This window comes from Colossoma macropomum, unplaced genomic scaffold (assembly GCF_904425465.1).
Source record: "Colossoma macropomum unplaced genomic scaffold, Colossoma_macropomum, whole genome shotgun sequence".
In the NCBI taxonomy this organism is placed as follows: Eukaryota; Metazoa; Chordata; class Actinopteri; order Characiformes; family Serrasalmidae; genus Colossoma; species Colossoma macropomum.
Genome location: NW_023494789.1, coordinates 29,036,947 through 29,055,629, shown reverse-complemented (window position 1 = coordinate 29,055,629; position 18,683 = coordinate 29,036,947). Strand labels below are relative to the sequence as shown.

General features: G+C 40.1%; 1 protein-coding gene across 1 annotated transcript; it reads left to right on the top strand.

The window, feature by feature from the left end:
* Positions 1-4,947: 4,947 nt before the first annotated feature.
* On the top strand, positions 4,948-12,422 carry eif4bb (eukaryotic translation initiation factor 4Bb). Its single transcript, XM_036570774.1, has 15 exons — positions 4,948-5,014; positions 6,699-6,839; positions 7,119-7,324; positions 7,728-7,844; positions 7,926-7,980; positions 8,232-8,372; positions 8,529-8,723; positions 8,930-9,034; positions 9,217-9,472; positions 9,734-9,807; positions 10,068-10,305; positions 10,536-10,573; positions 10,654-10,816; positions 11,640-11,712; positions 12,022-12,422. The coding sequence occupies exons 1-15, from the start codon at positions 5,002-5,004 to the stop codon at positions 12,097-12,099; spliced, it is 1,893 nt and encodes a 630-aa protein (XP_036426667.1). The 5' UTR covers positions 4,948-5,001; the 3' UTR covers positions 12,100-12,422.
* The last annotated feature ends 6,261 nt before the right edge of the window (positions 12,423-18,683 follow it).

Below are 18,683 nucleotides of genomic sequence, written 5' to 3'. Positions count from 1 at the left end.
CCTCCTTTGTTCAGCCAATACGTTTTGTAAGTCCATTTCAGTGGCAGTATTTTTAAGATAAGCACGTTATATAATTACCTGTCAGGCAAGAATTTCAGGTGTTTGACAAAGGAAAAATCCTTTTTTTTCCTGGAAACACTTGATAACCTTACTGCTGACGTCTTAATGGAGTCATAAAACACCCAGACTATGCTATCTCATTGGCTATGCATTTGATGGAATATTCCAGAGGTATGTTTCCCATTTTAAATTTGTTTTCGGAAGTAATGTTTGTGTGCAGTTGTCTTGATGTTACACATACACACACATTTTCTAAACCGCTTATCCTTCTGGGTCGGAGTGGAAGGCAGGATACACCCTAGACAGGTCAGCAGTCCATCGCGGGGCAGACAGACAGACAGATATACATTTACACACATATTCACACCTAGGGGCAATTTAGCATGTCCAATTGGCCTGACTGCATGTCTTTGGACTGTGGGAGGAACCTGGAGCACCCGGAGGAAACCCACACAGGCATGGGGAGAACATGCAAACTCCACACAGAAAGGACCCTGGTTGCCAAGATGGGGAACTGAACCCAGGCCCTTCTTAATTAGAGGATACTTGTATAATATACACATTTTACCTGTGGTGAACTGGTTTCACATTCTAGAAATGCCTGCTGTTCAAAACATCTTTCCCATTATTATTATTATTATTATTATTATTATTATTACTGTTACAGTTCTGTGCAAAGGTCAAAGGCCACCATTTTGTTTATTCAATTTCCAGTCAAAACAGCTGTTAAGTTATTCATTTTTCAGTGTCAGAAAAAGGCAGGAAACTTACACAAAAGCCTCCCATTTTTAAATCTATCCATATTGAATTTGTCCACTCTTTACTTTTAAAATATCCTTGCACATTTCTTTGAAAAACTGAAAGCAAAAGGCAAAGGGTGGAGACACTATATACTAAAACAAAGATATTATATTTAGTTGTTGAGGATCTTGTGTAATTTTCTGTTAAATACATGCTTTCTGACACTGAAAAATGAATAACTTGTACTCAACAGCTGTTATGACTGAAAATGAAATAAGTGAAAGGGTGGTCTCTGACTTTTGCACAGTACTGAACTTTTTTTCCTTAAATATTTCCTGTTTCCACCCATCCCTTCACAGAATTACAGAATCCTCTTCCTTGTAGTGCTGTTTCATGATTCTGATGTATAGAGTTTCATAAAAGCAAAGTGTGTCATATTTCAGGAATTTGTGTACAACTCCCACCTGCAGCAATGAACAAGCCCAGCTTGGTAGATACCAGAATAACAATCTTGCTATTGTTCGCTGAATTCTGTTGTGTTCTGATTGTGTTCTCAACTAGGTCCCTCTTGGTTCTCACCAGCTTGGCCACTAGTGTCTGAGCATAAATAGGCCTGATATGACTCAGCTCAGAAAACCCAGTGTGACTTCATAATAATGGTTCAGTGAATCATCAGAGGTGTAAAATAAAAGATGAGTGAATGAGCTCCAATATGTGGCAAATAGTGGCTAAATGTGTATAAGCAAGTCCATAATCATCTGTAATGCAAAGGCTTAAAAAATCCATAAATCCATAAAAATAACTGGAGTGCAGTATTATAGTGCTGGTGGTGTTTTGCAGAGGTGTGACATAAAAATGCCAGCCGCACAGAATTAGGGTGGAGGGCATTGTGGCCACTGGTGCGGTTTATGGAAGAGGCAGAGAGGATGTTTCCCCCAACCACCATCTGAGGTGGTCATGGGACGGTTGTTAAAAAAAAGCCCATAGCTTATACAAATACAGTTCTAAAAAAGTTGAAACAGTGTGTGAAATGATAATAAAAACCAAAATCAGTGATTAATAAATTTTGTTTGATGTATTAAAATGAAAACAGTACAAACACATGATATTTGATAGGTAGGTTTTGCCCTACAGACTTGATGTCTGCCACATTTAAAAAAGTTGGGATAGGAGCATGTTTACCACTGTATTATATCAGCTTTCCTTTTAACAACACTTAATAATCATTTGGTGGTTGAGGGCACAAACTGATCCAGTTTTGAAAGAGAATTTGAGGATTGTCGTTCTTCTGTTCTGTACAAATCTTCAGCTGTGCCACCATACAGGGCCTTTGTTGTCAGATTTTGAGCTTAATAAGACACATTTTCAATGGGATACATTTCTGGACTGCAGGCACACCAGTCTAACACCTGCACTCTCTTATTATGCAGCCATGCTGTTATAAAACGTGCAGAATGTGGCTTGGTGCTGTCATGTTGAAATAAGCATGGGTGTCTCTGAAAGAAAGCTCACATGATAACATATTTCTGCCTGTTAGTGTTTTTGAGCTTACAGAAATATCACTTCATTCAGAATAACTGAGTCGCTGAGCTGTCAAGACGTTTGCACATATATTTTAAAACTATACTCAAAGCCGAAATAGATTATTGTTTCATTTGTTTATATGGTTATGACCTGGTTACTGCAGCATGTAGAAAGAAGCACTAACCTGCCCTCACTGCCTTGTTACAAGTGAATTTATACTTACTGTATTACCATTTGCTTGACTATGCCACAGCAATTATTATAAGTCTTTTCTGCTAATTTTAGCAGCATGCAGATCGAGCTAAGAATTTCAGTTCAGCAAAGAACTCGGACACAAAGCGTTACTGATGTGACCACACTTACGAAACACCAAAAGCTTCATGGGGGCAGTGTTGACACAACTCTCCAGTTCTTCCTTTTCTCAACTCGTATTATTCATGTGACTCTTTTCTGCTTTTAAAACTGTTTTTTTTATTTTTTTATGTTGGTGCAAATTAATATACATCAAACACACTGATCTTCTCTCAGCTGTAACCTACTGTACCTGTCTGACCTTAGGCTTCCTGCTATTCAAACCAAAAGAGGAATACAATCATAAGATGGTTCATTTTCATTTTATTTTTATTTCATACAATATTTTTGCCAGTCATGGTAACTTCTGATATAGTTGTGTAGCAACAAATATAAAATCTCTGAATTTTAATGACAGCTATAAACACAGGAATTCTCCACCAACAATACGGAGGGTTTAGAGATTGGCAATATAAATGCAGTGTTGGAGGTTGTTTCTAGTGAGTAATGAAGCAGTGCAGTTCTAAATGTAATCGGACCATAAAGCACGCTTGCAGGCTTTCTACAGGGTGTGGCGCCACTTCACTATCATACAGGCTTCTCCACAAGTTAAATGTAGTGTGTGAAGGGTGGTGTGTCAGCTACCAGTGGGCTGTGTGAAAATCACACAAAAAAGTCTGGGAGAATACTTCAGAATAGATTTGTGTACTTTATAATCAGTATAGTGCAAAACAAAGTAAGGAACTGTTTAAGATGTTTTACGTATATTTACCTTCACTTTGACATGAATGCAGTAAGCATGTTTTTGGATGTCTACATATAAACAAATATTAGAGTAGTTTGTAAAAAAAAAAAAGCACCAGCGAGTGCTGTAAATTTGTGCATTAAAGTTTTCTCTGAAGTCAGATTCACATCTTATTAAAGTCAGTACAGCAAAGTTGCCCAATAGTTATTTTTTTAATTGATACAGTGGTAGGTTTTATGATGGTGTAGCTGAAAATCACAGGACCCCTCGTAGATCTCCTTGGAACAATCCAGCTCTCTCTCTCTCTCTCTCTCTCTCTCTCTCTATGTGTATATATAAATATATATATATATATATATATATATATATATATATATAGAGAGAGAGAGAGAGAGAGAGAGAGATAACATTAACATTATAACATATAACATTAAGACCACCTCCCTTGTTTCTATGCTCATTGTCCATTTATCAGCTCCACTTACTATATAGGTGCACTTTGTAGAACCCCCATGGACCCTCACAGAGCAGGTACTATTTGAGTGGTGGATCATTCTTAGCACTGCAGTAACACTGATGTGGTGGTGGTGTGTTAGTGTATGTTGTGCTGGTATGAGTGGATCAGACACAGCAGTGCTGCTGGAGTTTTTAAACACTGTGTCCACTCACTGTCCACTCTAGTAGACACTCCTACCTTGTCAGTCCATCTTGTAGATGTAATGTCAGAGACGATAGCTCATCTGCTGCTGCACAGTTTGTGTCGGTCATCCTGTAGTCCTACATCAGTGGTCACAGAACACTGCCCACAGGACGCTGTTGGCTGGATATTTTTGGTTGGTGGACTATTCTCAGTCCAGCAGTGACACTGAGGTGTTTCAAAACTCCAGCAGCTGTGTCTGATCCACTCAGACCAGCGCAACACACACTAACACACCACCACCACGTCAGTGTTACTGCAGTGCTGAGAATGAGCCACCACCCAAATAGTACCTGCTCTGTGAGGGTCCTGACCACTGAAGAACAGGGTAAAAGGGGGCTAACAAAGCATGCAGAGAAACAGATGGACTACAGTCTGTAATTGTAGAACTACAAAGTGCACCTATATAGTAAGTGGAGTGGATAAAATGGACAATGAGCATAGAAACAAGGAGGTGGTCATAATGTTATGCCTGATTGGTGTATATATATATATATTAACATTATTATTTTCCTTTTAAAATTACACTGTGAAGTATTTTTGTATTGTTTTGCCTTTTTGGCCCTCGGCCCACCACTGACATGGGGCACCCCAGGAGTATATTCTGTTGGACCTTACTATTTCTGAAAGACAAAAATGTTTTGAGCTACAGCAAAAACTGCTTTGTACAGCAAGCTGAGTCAGTAGTTATTCATTGTCTGTGATTGTGTTGCACGCACGTCACACTGGAGTGAAGAGTGAGAAAGCTTCTCGTTCTGGTACAATAACAGAAACATTGGGCTGAACTGATCCATGTCTCAGTTATGCATGTTTCAGTGTGCACACCTCAGCCGCTCACACTGTTCGGCCTTTACCGTAGAAATGAAGCGCGCGCTCCAGCTCCCATGCCACGCGCCATAGTGACGCTTTCATCCGGGTCTCGGCGACGTGCACAGTTTCCAACATGGCGGCATCAGGTGAGCTCAATGTGGAGTTGCGGTCTGTGTCGAGTTTTTTTGCAGAGGGAGGGGTCCCGCTTTAAACGCTGTATTAGAATATTGCTACATTGTATCTGAATCAATATCAGCCGTTTTTAAATGATAGCACGCGAGCCTGTTTTATAAAAGCCTATCAGATGGTGCTGTACAGGCTGCTGAGGCAGCCACTCGGTTAGCCTGTTAGCTGTGGAGTCATATGCTCCGGGCTGCGGCGGCACTCCGGAGGGATTTATAGACGAACTGGGTTTTCTTATTGCTTATTGAGACGTTTTATGGTGTTTCTTCAGTATATAATCCCGTTTAAACTGTGAAATCTTGTGATATGTGCCGTTATGTACCATTTATAAGGTATATCGCGCTGTGCTACGGCAGGGACCTGTGCTTATCGCGCATGCGCATGAAGTTCCGGTAGGCGGGACTACCTTCTCCACGTGCTTTAACGGGCAGCGCGCGATCTAATGGTGACTGGCCTTAGAAACAGAAGTTGTCATAGAAGCGTAAAGGATAAATCCACTAATATTTAAAAAAAATCTGAATATTTCTGTCCCTGAGATGTAAACAGTCACTCGGAGTCGTTTGAAGTGAAATGGATCATTGTAGAGAAACTTACGGACTCTGATTTCCCTGCATGCCCTGCATGCACCTCTCTACAGTTAATTAATTAAATAGATGCAAATACATTTTAAGCCACACTTTATCAAAAACTGTGATAGAACAGTGTGTCAGACATCGTTCAGCACTTATCTAACCATTTAATGTAATAGCTTTCTGAGAGGAAGCTTTCAGAGGCATTAAACTCTTCAGACGTCTGGTTCCTATCACCAACACTGTGAACAAATCTAACTCAGCAAGTTTCACTAAAACGAAGCATTTCACACCGAACCAGTCTGAATGACTTTGTTTACATCTTAATCATGTAGTTATGTACGAGGTTTTGTAAAAAATGATGGAGTAACCTTTTAACAAAGGAATTCATAGCACACACTGTTCTGCGAGTGCTGTAAAAAACACTTTCTTATCGGTAGCTGTTCACTAAACCAACTGATCCATAGATTTGTACTCTTAAATGCTTGTGAAACTAAATAACTTTGTTTAGCGCAGTTTTCTTGTGAAATTTAGCCTTCTCAAGGGTTGTTCTAGCTATCTGACTACCTTTATTTGTTATCAGAAGCAAAGCACATGTTTTAAAGTAGAATAATCCTTTTATTGACTGAGGGGAAAAAACTTACATTTAAATGCTTGGGAAGTTGCTTTGACTTTATATTGTTACACAGCTCATTTTCCTAAAATAAAGCTGTGGAAATAACCTGATGTAGTGTTATAGGCTTCATTCAGTTTTTGGGAGTAGTTTTACATATTGTTTGTTTTACATGTTAGGCATGTCGTTTTTGAGCAGAGGCCTATAGATTGTATGTGCCTTATCTATGGTAGTCCAACCACACTGGCTGTTTATCTTTGTGCCCACATGGATCGGCTGTATTACACAAGGCTAACGTAGTTTTGGTTATTGTTTAACATCTAAATGTACATGCGTGAAAAATATACTGTAAGAACAGTTTTGCTAAAACATTTCATTTTGTCATTAATGAATGCACTTGCTGTATTCCTGTGTAAATGGAAGTGACCTTGTTTTCACTTCATTCTTATTCTCTTCTTTCTCCAGCTAAGAAGAAGAATAAGAAGGGCAAGACTCTAACTCTGACTGACTTCCTTGCGGAAGATACTGGAGGTTCTGCACCACACTATTACGCACCTGCGAAAGCAACCAGTTGGGCAGATGAAACTGATGACTTTGATGGAGAAGGTGAGCAGTGGTTAAGATGCCAGTGAATGCTTAGATGAAGGCAAGATTTAGAACATTTTTACTTTATTATGATGGATATTCAGCAAAGGGTTATGAAGCTTTTGGTTTCTTGCTGCTGATAAAAGGTTAAAGTAATGCTAGAAATGTATTATCTTATTCTTGTTGTTTAAAAAATCTGTAGATTCTGCCTCCTCTAAAACTTTCTCTCTCTCTCCTTCCCTCTCTCCTTCCCTCCCTCCTTCCCTCTCTCTCTCTCCCCCTCCCTTCTTCCGTCCCCAGTGTCTACCTCCTGGCATACAGAGGAAGACGCGCATCGTGCGCCGCCCATTGATCGGTCCCTCCTGCCAACAGCTCCTCGTGCAGCCCGGGAGCCAAACATTGACCGGTCGCGTCTGCCCCGCAGCCCACCCTACACCGCCTTCCTTGGTAACCTGCCCTATGACGTCAGTGAAGAGTCCATCAAAGATTTCTTCAGAGGCCTGGCGGTGAGGAGGGGGTTTGTGACCTTTATGAGGGAGTTAAGGCTAGTCCTAGGCGGCATGCTGTAATGTGCAAAACCTGTTTGGGTTTTCAGTACTTGTTCAGAATCATGCTTTTGGACGTTTTATATATACAAATATATATGTTTGTGTGTATATAGTGCTTTATGATTATGAAAAGTTATCTATATATGAGTGAATGCAGAACTGAATGAATGCTTTCTAAACTGTGATGAAGATCTTAATTATTACTCTTCTGGATTCTGCTACTGTCACCTTGTAATGAATCCAAGTTTTTGTGGATTTTTTTTTATTAAAAAAATTGGTGTTTATTTTATGCAGTGTTGTAGTATGAGAGTGAATCAGTGGTGAAACTGAGGGAGTAAATGTGTGTTTGTTTTGCTCTCAGATCAGTGCAGTGCGGTTGCCACGGGAGCCGAGTAACCCAGAGAGGCTAAAGGGGTTCGGCTACGCTGAGTTTGACGACGTCGACTCACTCCTCCGTGCGCTTACTTTAAATGAAGAGGTACAGTTAGATTTAGCTTGGATACCTTTTTTTACGTAGCAGCTTGTGCATTACTGTTAACTATTTATGGTTTTTATGTAGAACCTTGGGAACAGGAGAATTCGAGTAGATATTGCAGATCAGTCCAATGACAAAGGTAAGTGAATCTGATGTAGACATGCCACCTCAAACACTTTGTTTTACAGGTAGCGTTCTGACAGCAATGACAGTTTTTGATATCAAAAGCTCTAAACATCCTCCCACCAAACCCAGTCACACACACTCTCGCCGTCTTCAGAAACCACAGTCCTGTCTGTCATAACTTGAGACCTTTAATCTTTTCTTACATCCTCATATGGTCAACACCGCTGTGTCTTACCCAAATTAACAGTTCTATTGTCCTTGCAGAGAGAGATGGTGGTATGATGTCAGGGCGGGATCGGGGCCGAGGGGGTGACAGTGGTCCTGATAAGACGGATTCTGATTGGAGAGCTCGACCCAGCGCGGAGCAGGATGATGGACCACGAAGAAATGATGACTATGGGGAGAGTACGTCTCTTCTGTTCTACATTTCTCATGTGTATACGCAAAATCCGCAGCTCTGATGCTGCAGGTCTGCTCTAACTCACTTTATATATGCAAATGTGGAATGTATTGGGTCACCATGGCAACCTTTTTGTAATGCTATGATGTCTCTTTGTTCAGAGTCACGTGACCGGTATGAGTCAGATCGACACAGGGACGGTCCATGGCGTGATGATCGCTATGGTGGTAGAGATCGCTACGACGACCGGGACCGCAGGGATCGCTATGATGACCGGGACCGCAGGGATCGTTATGATGACCGGGACCGTAGGGAACGCTACGACGACCGAGGCAGCAGAGACTACGACCGTGGAGGTTAGTGATTTTTGTCCAACAGGGAGGGGTGCTCCAAAAATAAACAGGGCAGATTGTTCAGATAGATTTTGTCCCAATTATTAAAAGGTTGTTATTCTGACATCTGAAGACTGTACCCCATTCTTCACCCCCCCCCCGCCTGTGAGACCCCTATAACAGGGTATGTCTCATCGGTCGTTAAAAAATTCATGTTGTATGATTCTTAGGTTATGAATCTCGTGGTGGGGGTCGCTGGGCGTTCGGTAGTGGCTTCAGACGTGACTTCGATGACAGGCGAGATGAAGACCGCAGTGAGCGACGTGAGGAGAGAGGTACAGTATGCTGGTGTTCAGAGAATGTTTGTTTCTGAGTGCAAGTCTGAAGAATTTCAGTTTATAAAGATACTTTCTCTTCATGTGACGTCTTCACAGATGGCAGTAGTACAGTTTGGCCTTTTTACCATATTTGTACTGGTGATGTGATAAGCCTTTATAGTAATATAATGTGTTTACAGGCCCTCCACAGAGACCTAGACTGAACCTGAAACCACGCAGCATCCCAAAAGAGGACGAGCAAAGTGGTGCCACCTCCCCCCAAACCACCACGGCCAACCCCAGCCGTTCTGCCTCCATATTTGGAGCTGCCAAACCTGTGGACACAGCTGCCAAGGAGCGTGAAGTGGAAGAGAGGCTGAAGAAGGAACAGGAGCGACTGCAGAGACAGCTGGAGGAGGACAAAAACAGACCTCCAGAAAGACGACCACGGGATCGGTGAGAGAGAGCAAGTGGGGGATGATGAGTCGACAAACTAATGATTAAAGATGGTGCTAATAATTATGTTGGTGTTCAAGAGCAAGGGGCTGGGTAGGCACTAACAATAGAAATGGAGTTAGTTTAAAGAATTCAGATGTTTTTCTCAGTTAAATGTCAGTCTACAAGACAGCCAAAAAAGGAAACAGGCACTAGTGAAAGGGAGATGAGGAAAGTGAGGCACTAAGAGGTGTGAGGGATTCACACTTCTTCTCTGCACAGGGACCCCAGCTGGCGCAGCGAGGTGACAGCCAGTGAGCAAGAACGCACAGCAAGTGACTCCACACATCCTGGAGGTAATATTCTTAAGTTTTCCAGACATGAGTCCATGGCGTACCACAAAGTAACTTTAGATATCAGTGTTTTCGCAGCTTAAATATACCTATTCCAGTTTAAGAAGGGCCTGTTTTTTTTAGATGATTAGCTGAATCAGGTGTGCTTGAGCAAGCAAAATATGCAGGGCATGGAGATTCCAGGACCAAGGTTTTCAACCTGTGTATTTTAGGTATGTAGCAAGTAAAGCTCACAATTTATATTTAAATATCCTTTTGAGTAGGTTCGAAACGTCACCAGAGTGAACATTCAGATAATGAAGTGTTCAGTGGCCAAGAGGATGCACCTGCCTCCCCAGACTCCCGCCCACCGTCCTCCTCCAATCAGGGAGCTCTCCCGCTGAAAGCGATGCCAGCTCCTCCCCCTAAGGAGAATGCATGGGCTAAACGGAGCACAGGTGGCAGCTCAAGTACTGGACCTTCAGCCGGCCCTACCAGTAGTAGCGCTCATAAACAGGGCAGGTGAGACATGCGGTCATACAGTAAAGGAGTACATGTTAAGGTTTGGAACTGAACCAGAACAGCATATTTAAAAGGTTTTGTAACAATACAGAAATGTAGAATGGAACAATGTAGATAAATACTACTAAGTGAATGACACTGACGCTTAAGATGATTATTGTTTTTATTATTATAGTACTAAATTAAGGTGTTAAGTATGTTTCTTTTTCTGTTATGTTTTCCATCCACAGCTCTTCGGAGTTGGCAGAGGACCCAGCATCTGGCAGAGGTAAGAAGGTTTATGGTGCACAGCACTGTACAGTTCAAACAATGGACAGATGCTTTATTACGGTGTTTTTGTGTATTTAGATGAGAATCGAATGGATGGGATAGGCAAGGAGAGAGGCGTGTCTCAGGGAAGAGGGGGAGGGGCTGGAAGAGGAGGAGGTCGGGGTCGAGGAGATGGACCCAACAGAGATGGACCCAACAGAGATGGACTTAACAAAGACAGGCGACAAGAACCCACAGACAGGTGCACTTAGTATTTTTTTTTCCTTCTGTGTGATGTTCTTGGTCATGCCGGGATCAGACTACAGTTTGTTTTTAACAATGGTCACTATGTCAGATTAGGCAATCATAGTGCCACAAATTCTTGCCGTGTCTCAGTGCGGAGACTGGCAAAACTATATGTTTTACGCCGACCAATCATCGTTCACATCCTTGCGCGACTTAATAGGCTGTCAGCTAGGAGGGTCAAGAACTGTCAGTCATGGCTACAGAGGCATTGGGTGTGTTGTTCGTGGTTTTGTGTTTTGAAATGGAAAAGTAAGGAAAGAAAAAGCAATTGCGGACCCCTTCCTGGGCCAGTGGGCTGTCTGTCCTATAAAGAGAACTTGAGGTAACGAATGTGTTAACATAGTAAGATTATTGCATAGATGTAGCTACCAGCTCTTCACCAATAGGATAACACGTGCACCAGACACTCTGTGATCCTATTGGTCAATGTCAAGGAATGCGTCCTAGGAGAGGTAAAACTAGGCAGGAAAATACAAAAAATTCTGACATGCTAGACTTTTCGTTGGTGTATCATTGGGCATCCCAGATGGGATCCCACATCGCTGTTCTTCGATTATGTCGCACTACTAGACCCATTCCTTGTTCCTGATGCTCATATTCAGACCCGATGCTGGTACTTTGTCAGCTGTGACAAAATCATGTCAAAGTCGGGCTGAATTTATGTATTTTGATCCCGGCATAAGGCATGTGGCATGGTTGACATCATAGTGCTGAAAGTGAAATAAGTGTGTTCCATGCTGGCCTTGATTTTTCACATGTTGGTGTTTTTTGATTGTCAGGAAAGAAATTAAGCGAGAGAAAGAGTCCAAACCTGCACCGGAGCCAAAGAAATATGAGGAGACCGCACCCCCGGTGAGTCCCTGAACACAGCCAAACCAGTCCTCCAAAGACACGGGCCTTATCTCTTTCCCTTTTACTTCATACCTATACCTAATCACAATGAAAGAAGTCTTACTGAATCCTCACACAGCAATCCACAATATGTAAGACGTCAACACATCTGCAATTTGGAGATGTAATTGTCTGAAGTGGAGGAATTATATTTTATAGATTAAAGCACCCAATGTCATAATAGCACAAAAAACTAATGAGAAGTATTGTTTTGTTTGTTTGTTTTTGTTTGTTTGTTTTTTTTTTGTTTGTTTTTTTTTGTCACTGCAGAAATTTAGTTCAGCCAGTAAGTATGCTGCCCTGTTGATGGATGGTGACCAAGGAGAGGAGGGAGATGGTGAGGATTAAGTGAGAATGAAGAAAAGAAGAGAGGAACAAGTGCAAGTGGGGAAAAAAGATTGGAGCAAAATGAATGATCAAATACTTCTAAAACTTTGATCAGCAAAGATAGGTTTCTGCAGTGACTAAGGGGACCATGGCAGGGCTACCCAGAGTGCTGTTCTTTATGATGTTTCATGAAGTTTCTAAAAGTATATCCCTATTTGACTAGTTTTAATTAGAAAAACAGTAAAACAGACCAGACACTAGACACTCACACATACATTTAGGAGTTTGGAAACCTTTAATTTGCAAGTCATTGTTATAAATAAATTTGAAAGTATGTAAAAGTTTGCAGTCTTTGTCTTCTTGTTGGGGTATATTTGGTTTTCTGTTGTGTTTGGGGCTGATAACAGTCTATGCTTTTCCATTTTCCTTCGACCATACTTAGAAGGTTCACAGCATGGATGAACTTCAAGGTTCCCGTATCCTGCGTTTTCTTGTATTTTATTTTTTTCTTCTGTGGTGCGTTTATGACATTTGTGAGGGTTTATGTGCCAAAAAGAGTCAGAATTCATTCGTAGAAGACCATTTTCTAACTTCACCTTTTCCCTTAGAATTAAACAGGCTGGTTTTGTTACTCTGCCTTTGAGACTGATATCAGTAAATTAAATCTTTTATGGTTGGCTGCTGTCTGTTGTGCCTCATTCAAAAAGCAGTCCAGGCTGAAACACTGCTTGTAACTTCAAGGTGAATGGGTGGAGTTAACCTGTTGTAGGCTGTATAATCAAATATAATATTATGTAAATACCATTCATATAATCACAAAAACAGTGAATTCAAAACAGGGTGTTTTTGCAGCTTCCTTTTTCATATATAGACCATATGGACTTAAGGAGTGAGTGGTATGTTTTGAAATATTATTTACATACAATAGCAAACTTTTATTTTTAAAAAAGTGAATTCAGTTCATGATATGGGCCCTTTAATACATTAATCTGCCATATTCACTGGGCTTCATTGTTGTTGAAAAGGGGACATTGCACTGCAGGGCCCAGTGTGGGCCCAGACCAGTTTCAGCCTGTAAGTGTTCTTATAAGCTTCAGCTGGTTTTAGCCACACACCTGCAGTCCCAGACAAGTTATGCAAAAATAACTCGCCACAAGAGCAGCTCCATCAGTTTTGCTTTCAGTTTAATGAGCTTTTATGTTAGTTCACGTAAGCAGTTTCAGTTTAACCTGATGTGGACAGTACGCAGTACACAATTGATACATGCAGTATTTTAAACTTCTGCTGTTGTGTTAATAGAACTTGCTTCAGTGGCAGTTAAGGAAGACCAAATGTATTATTTAGCCAAGAAGGAAATTGTCAAACCATAGCACTGGCTATGTAGGTTGTTGGCTACAGTCATCAATTAACAACTGGTTTATGCACAACCATAGGGCATACACTTCCAGGGCTATACGGCGCAATATCTCGCAGACAAGGAGTTACTATTTGGTGACACCTCAATGGTTTCAGACATGTAAACAGTAATGATAGTGGTTCATAGCAGTTTGAATCCGTGTTGCACTACAATGTAGGGGTGGGGCGAGATGACAAATATATATGTCAATATATATGAAACGTTTCAAAAGACACCTACATGATATGCATTATGATATTTAGTTTTTCTGTAAATTGTAAAAGACTAAGTAGACCAGTAGTGCCACATTTAAAATGCTATTGAATACTGAGTGTAATATGCTTTCAGTTAAATTACTTAGCGCTAATGTTTCTTTTTAATGAGCCATTCAGTCATGCAGTGTTCCTTAAGTTAAGATGATATCCATGATATGCCCAGAAAAGCATATTGGTACAATTTGTCACAATAACAAAAAAGAAATAGCTGTATTATAATGGAATGAGTTTCTATTCACCACATTGATCCTTACATTCTCTGCGCTTGAAATCTAGAGAACTATTAGAATGTAACTAGTGGAGCATTACCTTCTGAAAGTGTGTACTTTAATGCTGACTGAGGGATTTACTTGTGTTAGTGTCACACTGGTCCCATCGCCACATTCAAGCTCTTTAGACTGTTCACTGCTCCCTCACAGCACTGAGATGTAATGCTTTCCATATGTGTTTGAACATTGCCAAAAACGTTTTGCTCATCTTTTTGTTAAAGCATCTGAAACATACAAAGCTGAATGAGCTGTGTGTTCCCTGGTGGCAGGGCTGACGCACTGTCCACACAGACTCCCCGCCCTAGTGAGGTAGTGAGAGATTATCTATCCAGACCCTCCTTCTCCCTAGATGATCAGATCACATTAGACCTGGTTATTGAAAACCCTGAATAATGATATGCATGTTTTAAAATATCAGTTGAATTAAACTGACTCAGGCAAGAGTTTGAAATCACTTGTATGAATGACTTTATTTTGTATGCTGTAATAATTTATATATATATATATATATATATATATATATATATATAAAGACCTATTTTTTCTATTTCATTTATGTTGGCAGTGGGCTTCACACATACAAGAAATATCAATGCAATATTATTATTGAAAGCACCTTTAGAGAAATTGTGTTTCAAAAAGTATTATTTAATCTTTTTTACAAATAGATACACTTTTTCAACATTTTGGAATTAAAATCTTCATATGTGTAATGCACATGTTCTACAGTGCACTGCCTACATTTTAATAGGCTTATATGTAGGTGATATACATGAGCCAAACCATTAGGACCACCCTCCTAATATGCTGTTGGTCCTCCATGTGCTGCCAAAACAGCTCCAAACCACCAAGACATGGACTTTACAAGACCTCTGAAGTTGCCCTGTGGTATCTGACACCAAGACGTTAGCAGCAGATCCTGCAAGACCTGTAAGTTGCAAGAAGGATCTACTGTGGATTGGATTTTTTGTTTCAGCACATCCCACAGATGCTCAATTAGGTTGAGATCTGGGAAATTTGGAGGCCAGGGCAACACTTTGAGCTCTTGTGTTCCTCAAACAATTTCTGAACAGTGTGTGTAAATGGCAGGGAGCATTATTCTGCTGAAAGAGGCCACTGGCATTGGGGAATATCACTGCCTTGAAGGTGTACCTGGTCCACAATAATAAGCATGTGTCAAATTGACACCCACATGAATGCCCAGACCCAGGGGTTCCCAGCAGATCACTGCCCGGAGCATAATACTGCTTCCTCTAGCTTGTCTTCCTCCCACAGTGCATCCCGGTGCCATCACTTCCCCAGGTAAACATAGCACACATACCTGGCCATCCACATGATGTAAAAGAAAATGGGACTCCTCTGACCAGGTGGCCTTCTTCCATGGACTTCTTCATGGTCCAGCTCTAAAGTTCGTGCACCTATTGTAGGGTTAGCATGGACACTCTGACCAGTCTGCAGCTACACAGCCTCATACACAGCAGGGTGCAATACATACCCTGTGTTGTGACACATTCTTCTTGTAACCATCATCATTCTGAGATTTGTGCCACAGTAGCCCTTCTTTCGGGTTCAGACCAGATGGGATAGCCTTTGTTACCCTTGTGTATTGATAAGTCACTCAGGTCTTTGCATCTGCCTGTTTCTCCCACATCCAACACGATGACTATGAGAACCAACTGTTCGCCTTCCATCTAATATATCCCAGACTTTGACATGCACCTTTGTTATGAAATAATCAACGTTACACTATTATCTGCCTCATCTGTGAGCGGTCATAATGTTTTGGCTGTCACCATTGGATAATCAGCACTTTAAAAAGCTTTCATCTTTATGAGAAAAGAAAATCAAGCTCTACTCTTGATTCAGATCTGAAAAAATCCACAGGTGTTTCTGTCCATCCTTTCACTGTGAGACGACAACTCAATGGTCTGGGTCTGAAAAGATGTGTGGCTGTCAAGTTGCCCCTACTAAGAAAAGAAAACTTGCAAATGAAACAAAGAAGCGGCTGATGTTCTCAAAACAATGGACTGACCACCCCAGAGTCCAGACTTCAACATCATTGAATTTGTTTAAGAAGCAGAAAATGCAAACAACTAGGAAAGAACTTAACTAAAAGCAAGTCTTCTGAAAAAAGAAAAATAGATGTAATAAAGGCGAATGGTGCACAAACTAAATGCTGAAATTTTGAAAATTATATTTGATGGTCCTGTGTGAGTCTTTTGAGTTGTTGAGGACAATCAATTGTGTAATTTTCTGTTAAATATTTTTTTTTCTGTTTTTTTTCTGAGGCTGAAAAAAGAATATTAAATTGAATAAATGATGGGTGGTCTGACTTTTACACAGTATTGTACGCAGAGAAATCATAAAAGATTTTAGCTATGATGTGCATATTAAAATGTAGGCACTTTCCAGTGTAGCAGGTGTGTCTGCTTTCACAGTGCAGTGTTGAGACTGCATGAGGCAGGCGCTCTCAGTGACTCCTCTGCTACTCACTGAGTGGCCTTTTAGGTAATGTTATGATTGCTGGGTGTGAAGACGTGTGATTTGTTTACACTGTGCTTTAATGGAATGTAAACCTTACTATAAAGGGACACGTCCAGTGTCATATAAAATAAAAACAAGCTCAGAAGGCCTGTTCCTCACCATGCACACATACACAGTGCTGTGGTGGTTCTTTTATACCATCCTGATGTTTATAAGACCAGCTTGGGCTGCAATATTCAACAACTGGCCCTAACACAGCCTGCTCTGAGCCTGTGTGACTAACACAATGACTCTCGGAAGAATAGTTCTGAGACAGCTGTTCAAAACACACTTATATGAATGTGAAAGTCTCTAAAGACAGTTTTGTTGGTCACGTTTTTCTACATGAAATGTGCAGTGTGTGGGAAGGACAAACAGTTTTGAAGCTGGTCTTTCAATACACAGAGTTAGAGCTAATACTCGGCCTAATAAGTTCTGACTGGATCTCATGCTATAAGATACTCTCATTATATCATGCTACATTGTACTTTATTATTTTCCATGCTATAATACAGTCTTGTTATATTAAATTATATAATTTTAGATTCAATGCTATAATGTGTTCTTTCTATATTCCCTGCTATAATGTGCTCTTATATTCTATGTTGTAATGCACTTTTATTATATTCCATGCTATAATGTACTCTTATTATATTCTGTGCTATAATGCACTCTTATTATATGTTACAATGCATTCTTATATTATTTGCTATATTGCACTCTTATTATATTATATGCTGTAATGCACTTATTCTATTCTATGCTATAATGCACTCTTATTATATTCTATGTTATAATACACTCATTATATTTTATGCTATAATGTACTCTTATTATATTATATGTTATAATGCACTCTTATTATATTCCACACTATAATACACTCTTTTAATACTATATGCTATAATGCACTCCTATTATATTCCATGCTATATTGCACTCTTATTATATTGTATGCTGTAATGCACTCTTATTATGCTCTGTTATAATGCTCTCTTATTATATTTTATGCTAGAATGCACTCTTATTATATTGTATGCTAGAATGCACTCTTATTATATTGTATGCTGTAATACACTCATTATATTTCATTATATAAAGTACTTTTATTACATTCCATGCTATAATATGCTCTTATCATATTCAATGAGACAATGTGCTTTTATTATATTACATGCTATATTATACTATTATTATATTCAATGTTCTGTCAGCCCCTTTTGTTAAAGCTTTAGTCTCCTGAATATGTGTCAGGTCTGACAGCAGGAGTTTAAATCCAGTTTAAACTGGATTTAATTTTTTTCCAAGTAAGAAAAAAAGTAATAAGTGATTGTGTGACAGAGAGAGCTAGATGGTGAGCAGTCTTTTGTGTTTTCAGTCTCTAGTGACAGATGCTTACTTTATGTGTATGTGTGTGTGTTTTACTGTGCTCTCCTGCTGTGTTGGGTGCCTCTAGTTGTTGTTTCTGTTGTCTGTGCAAAAGAGCAGTTGCTGCTCAGTGGAGGTCCATGAGCTTATGACCTCACACAGCTCAGAGGTAGACATCACATCATTCCATCAACTCTGGTCAAGGAGACACATTTGTTTCATTTTCAAGTAATTCATTTTTCAGGAGATGTTTTTTGAGGAGATTAGCTATAAGATAATCCACTTCATAGTTAAAGAAGTAAAAAAGCAGGAATTCAAAAAATGATGAAAGGATACAGAGAAAATGGGACTCATAACAACCATGCAAGACCTGGTAGACCACCAAAACTGTCACTATCAGATAAACAGTACTTAAAGCTTTCATCTTTGAGAGAGAGGAGAAAAACAAGCTCCACTCTTGTTTCAGATCCAAAAAAAAAAAACACAGGTATTTCTGTGCATCCTTCCACTGTGAGAAGACAACTCAACACTTTGGGTCTGAAAGGATGTGTAGCTGACAAGAAACTGAAAAAAGAAAACAGACAACAAAGAGGAAAATTTGCAAATCAAACAAAGAAGCTGCTGGTTCATTGTTCCTAACAATGGACTGACCACCCCAGATTCCCGACCTCAACATCATCGAATGTGTTTAGGAATATCTGAACCGTGAGCAGCAAAAAATGCAACCAAATTCAAAGATTAAACTTTTGTGGTGTAGAAAAATGTCCCTGCAAA

Bases quoted from the DNA above. Each gene is read 5' to 3' on its own strand.
- eif4bb (XM_036570774.1), top strand. The intron at 7,845-7,925 runs GTACAGTTAGAT...GTTTTTATGTAG, and splicing joins CGCTTACTTTAAATGAAGAG to AACCTTGGGAACAGGAGAAT. The intron at 7,981-8,231 runs GTAAGTGAATCT...TTGTCCTTGCAG, and splicing joins AGATCAGTCCAATGACAAAG to AGAGAGATGGTGGTATGATG.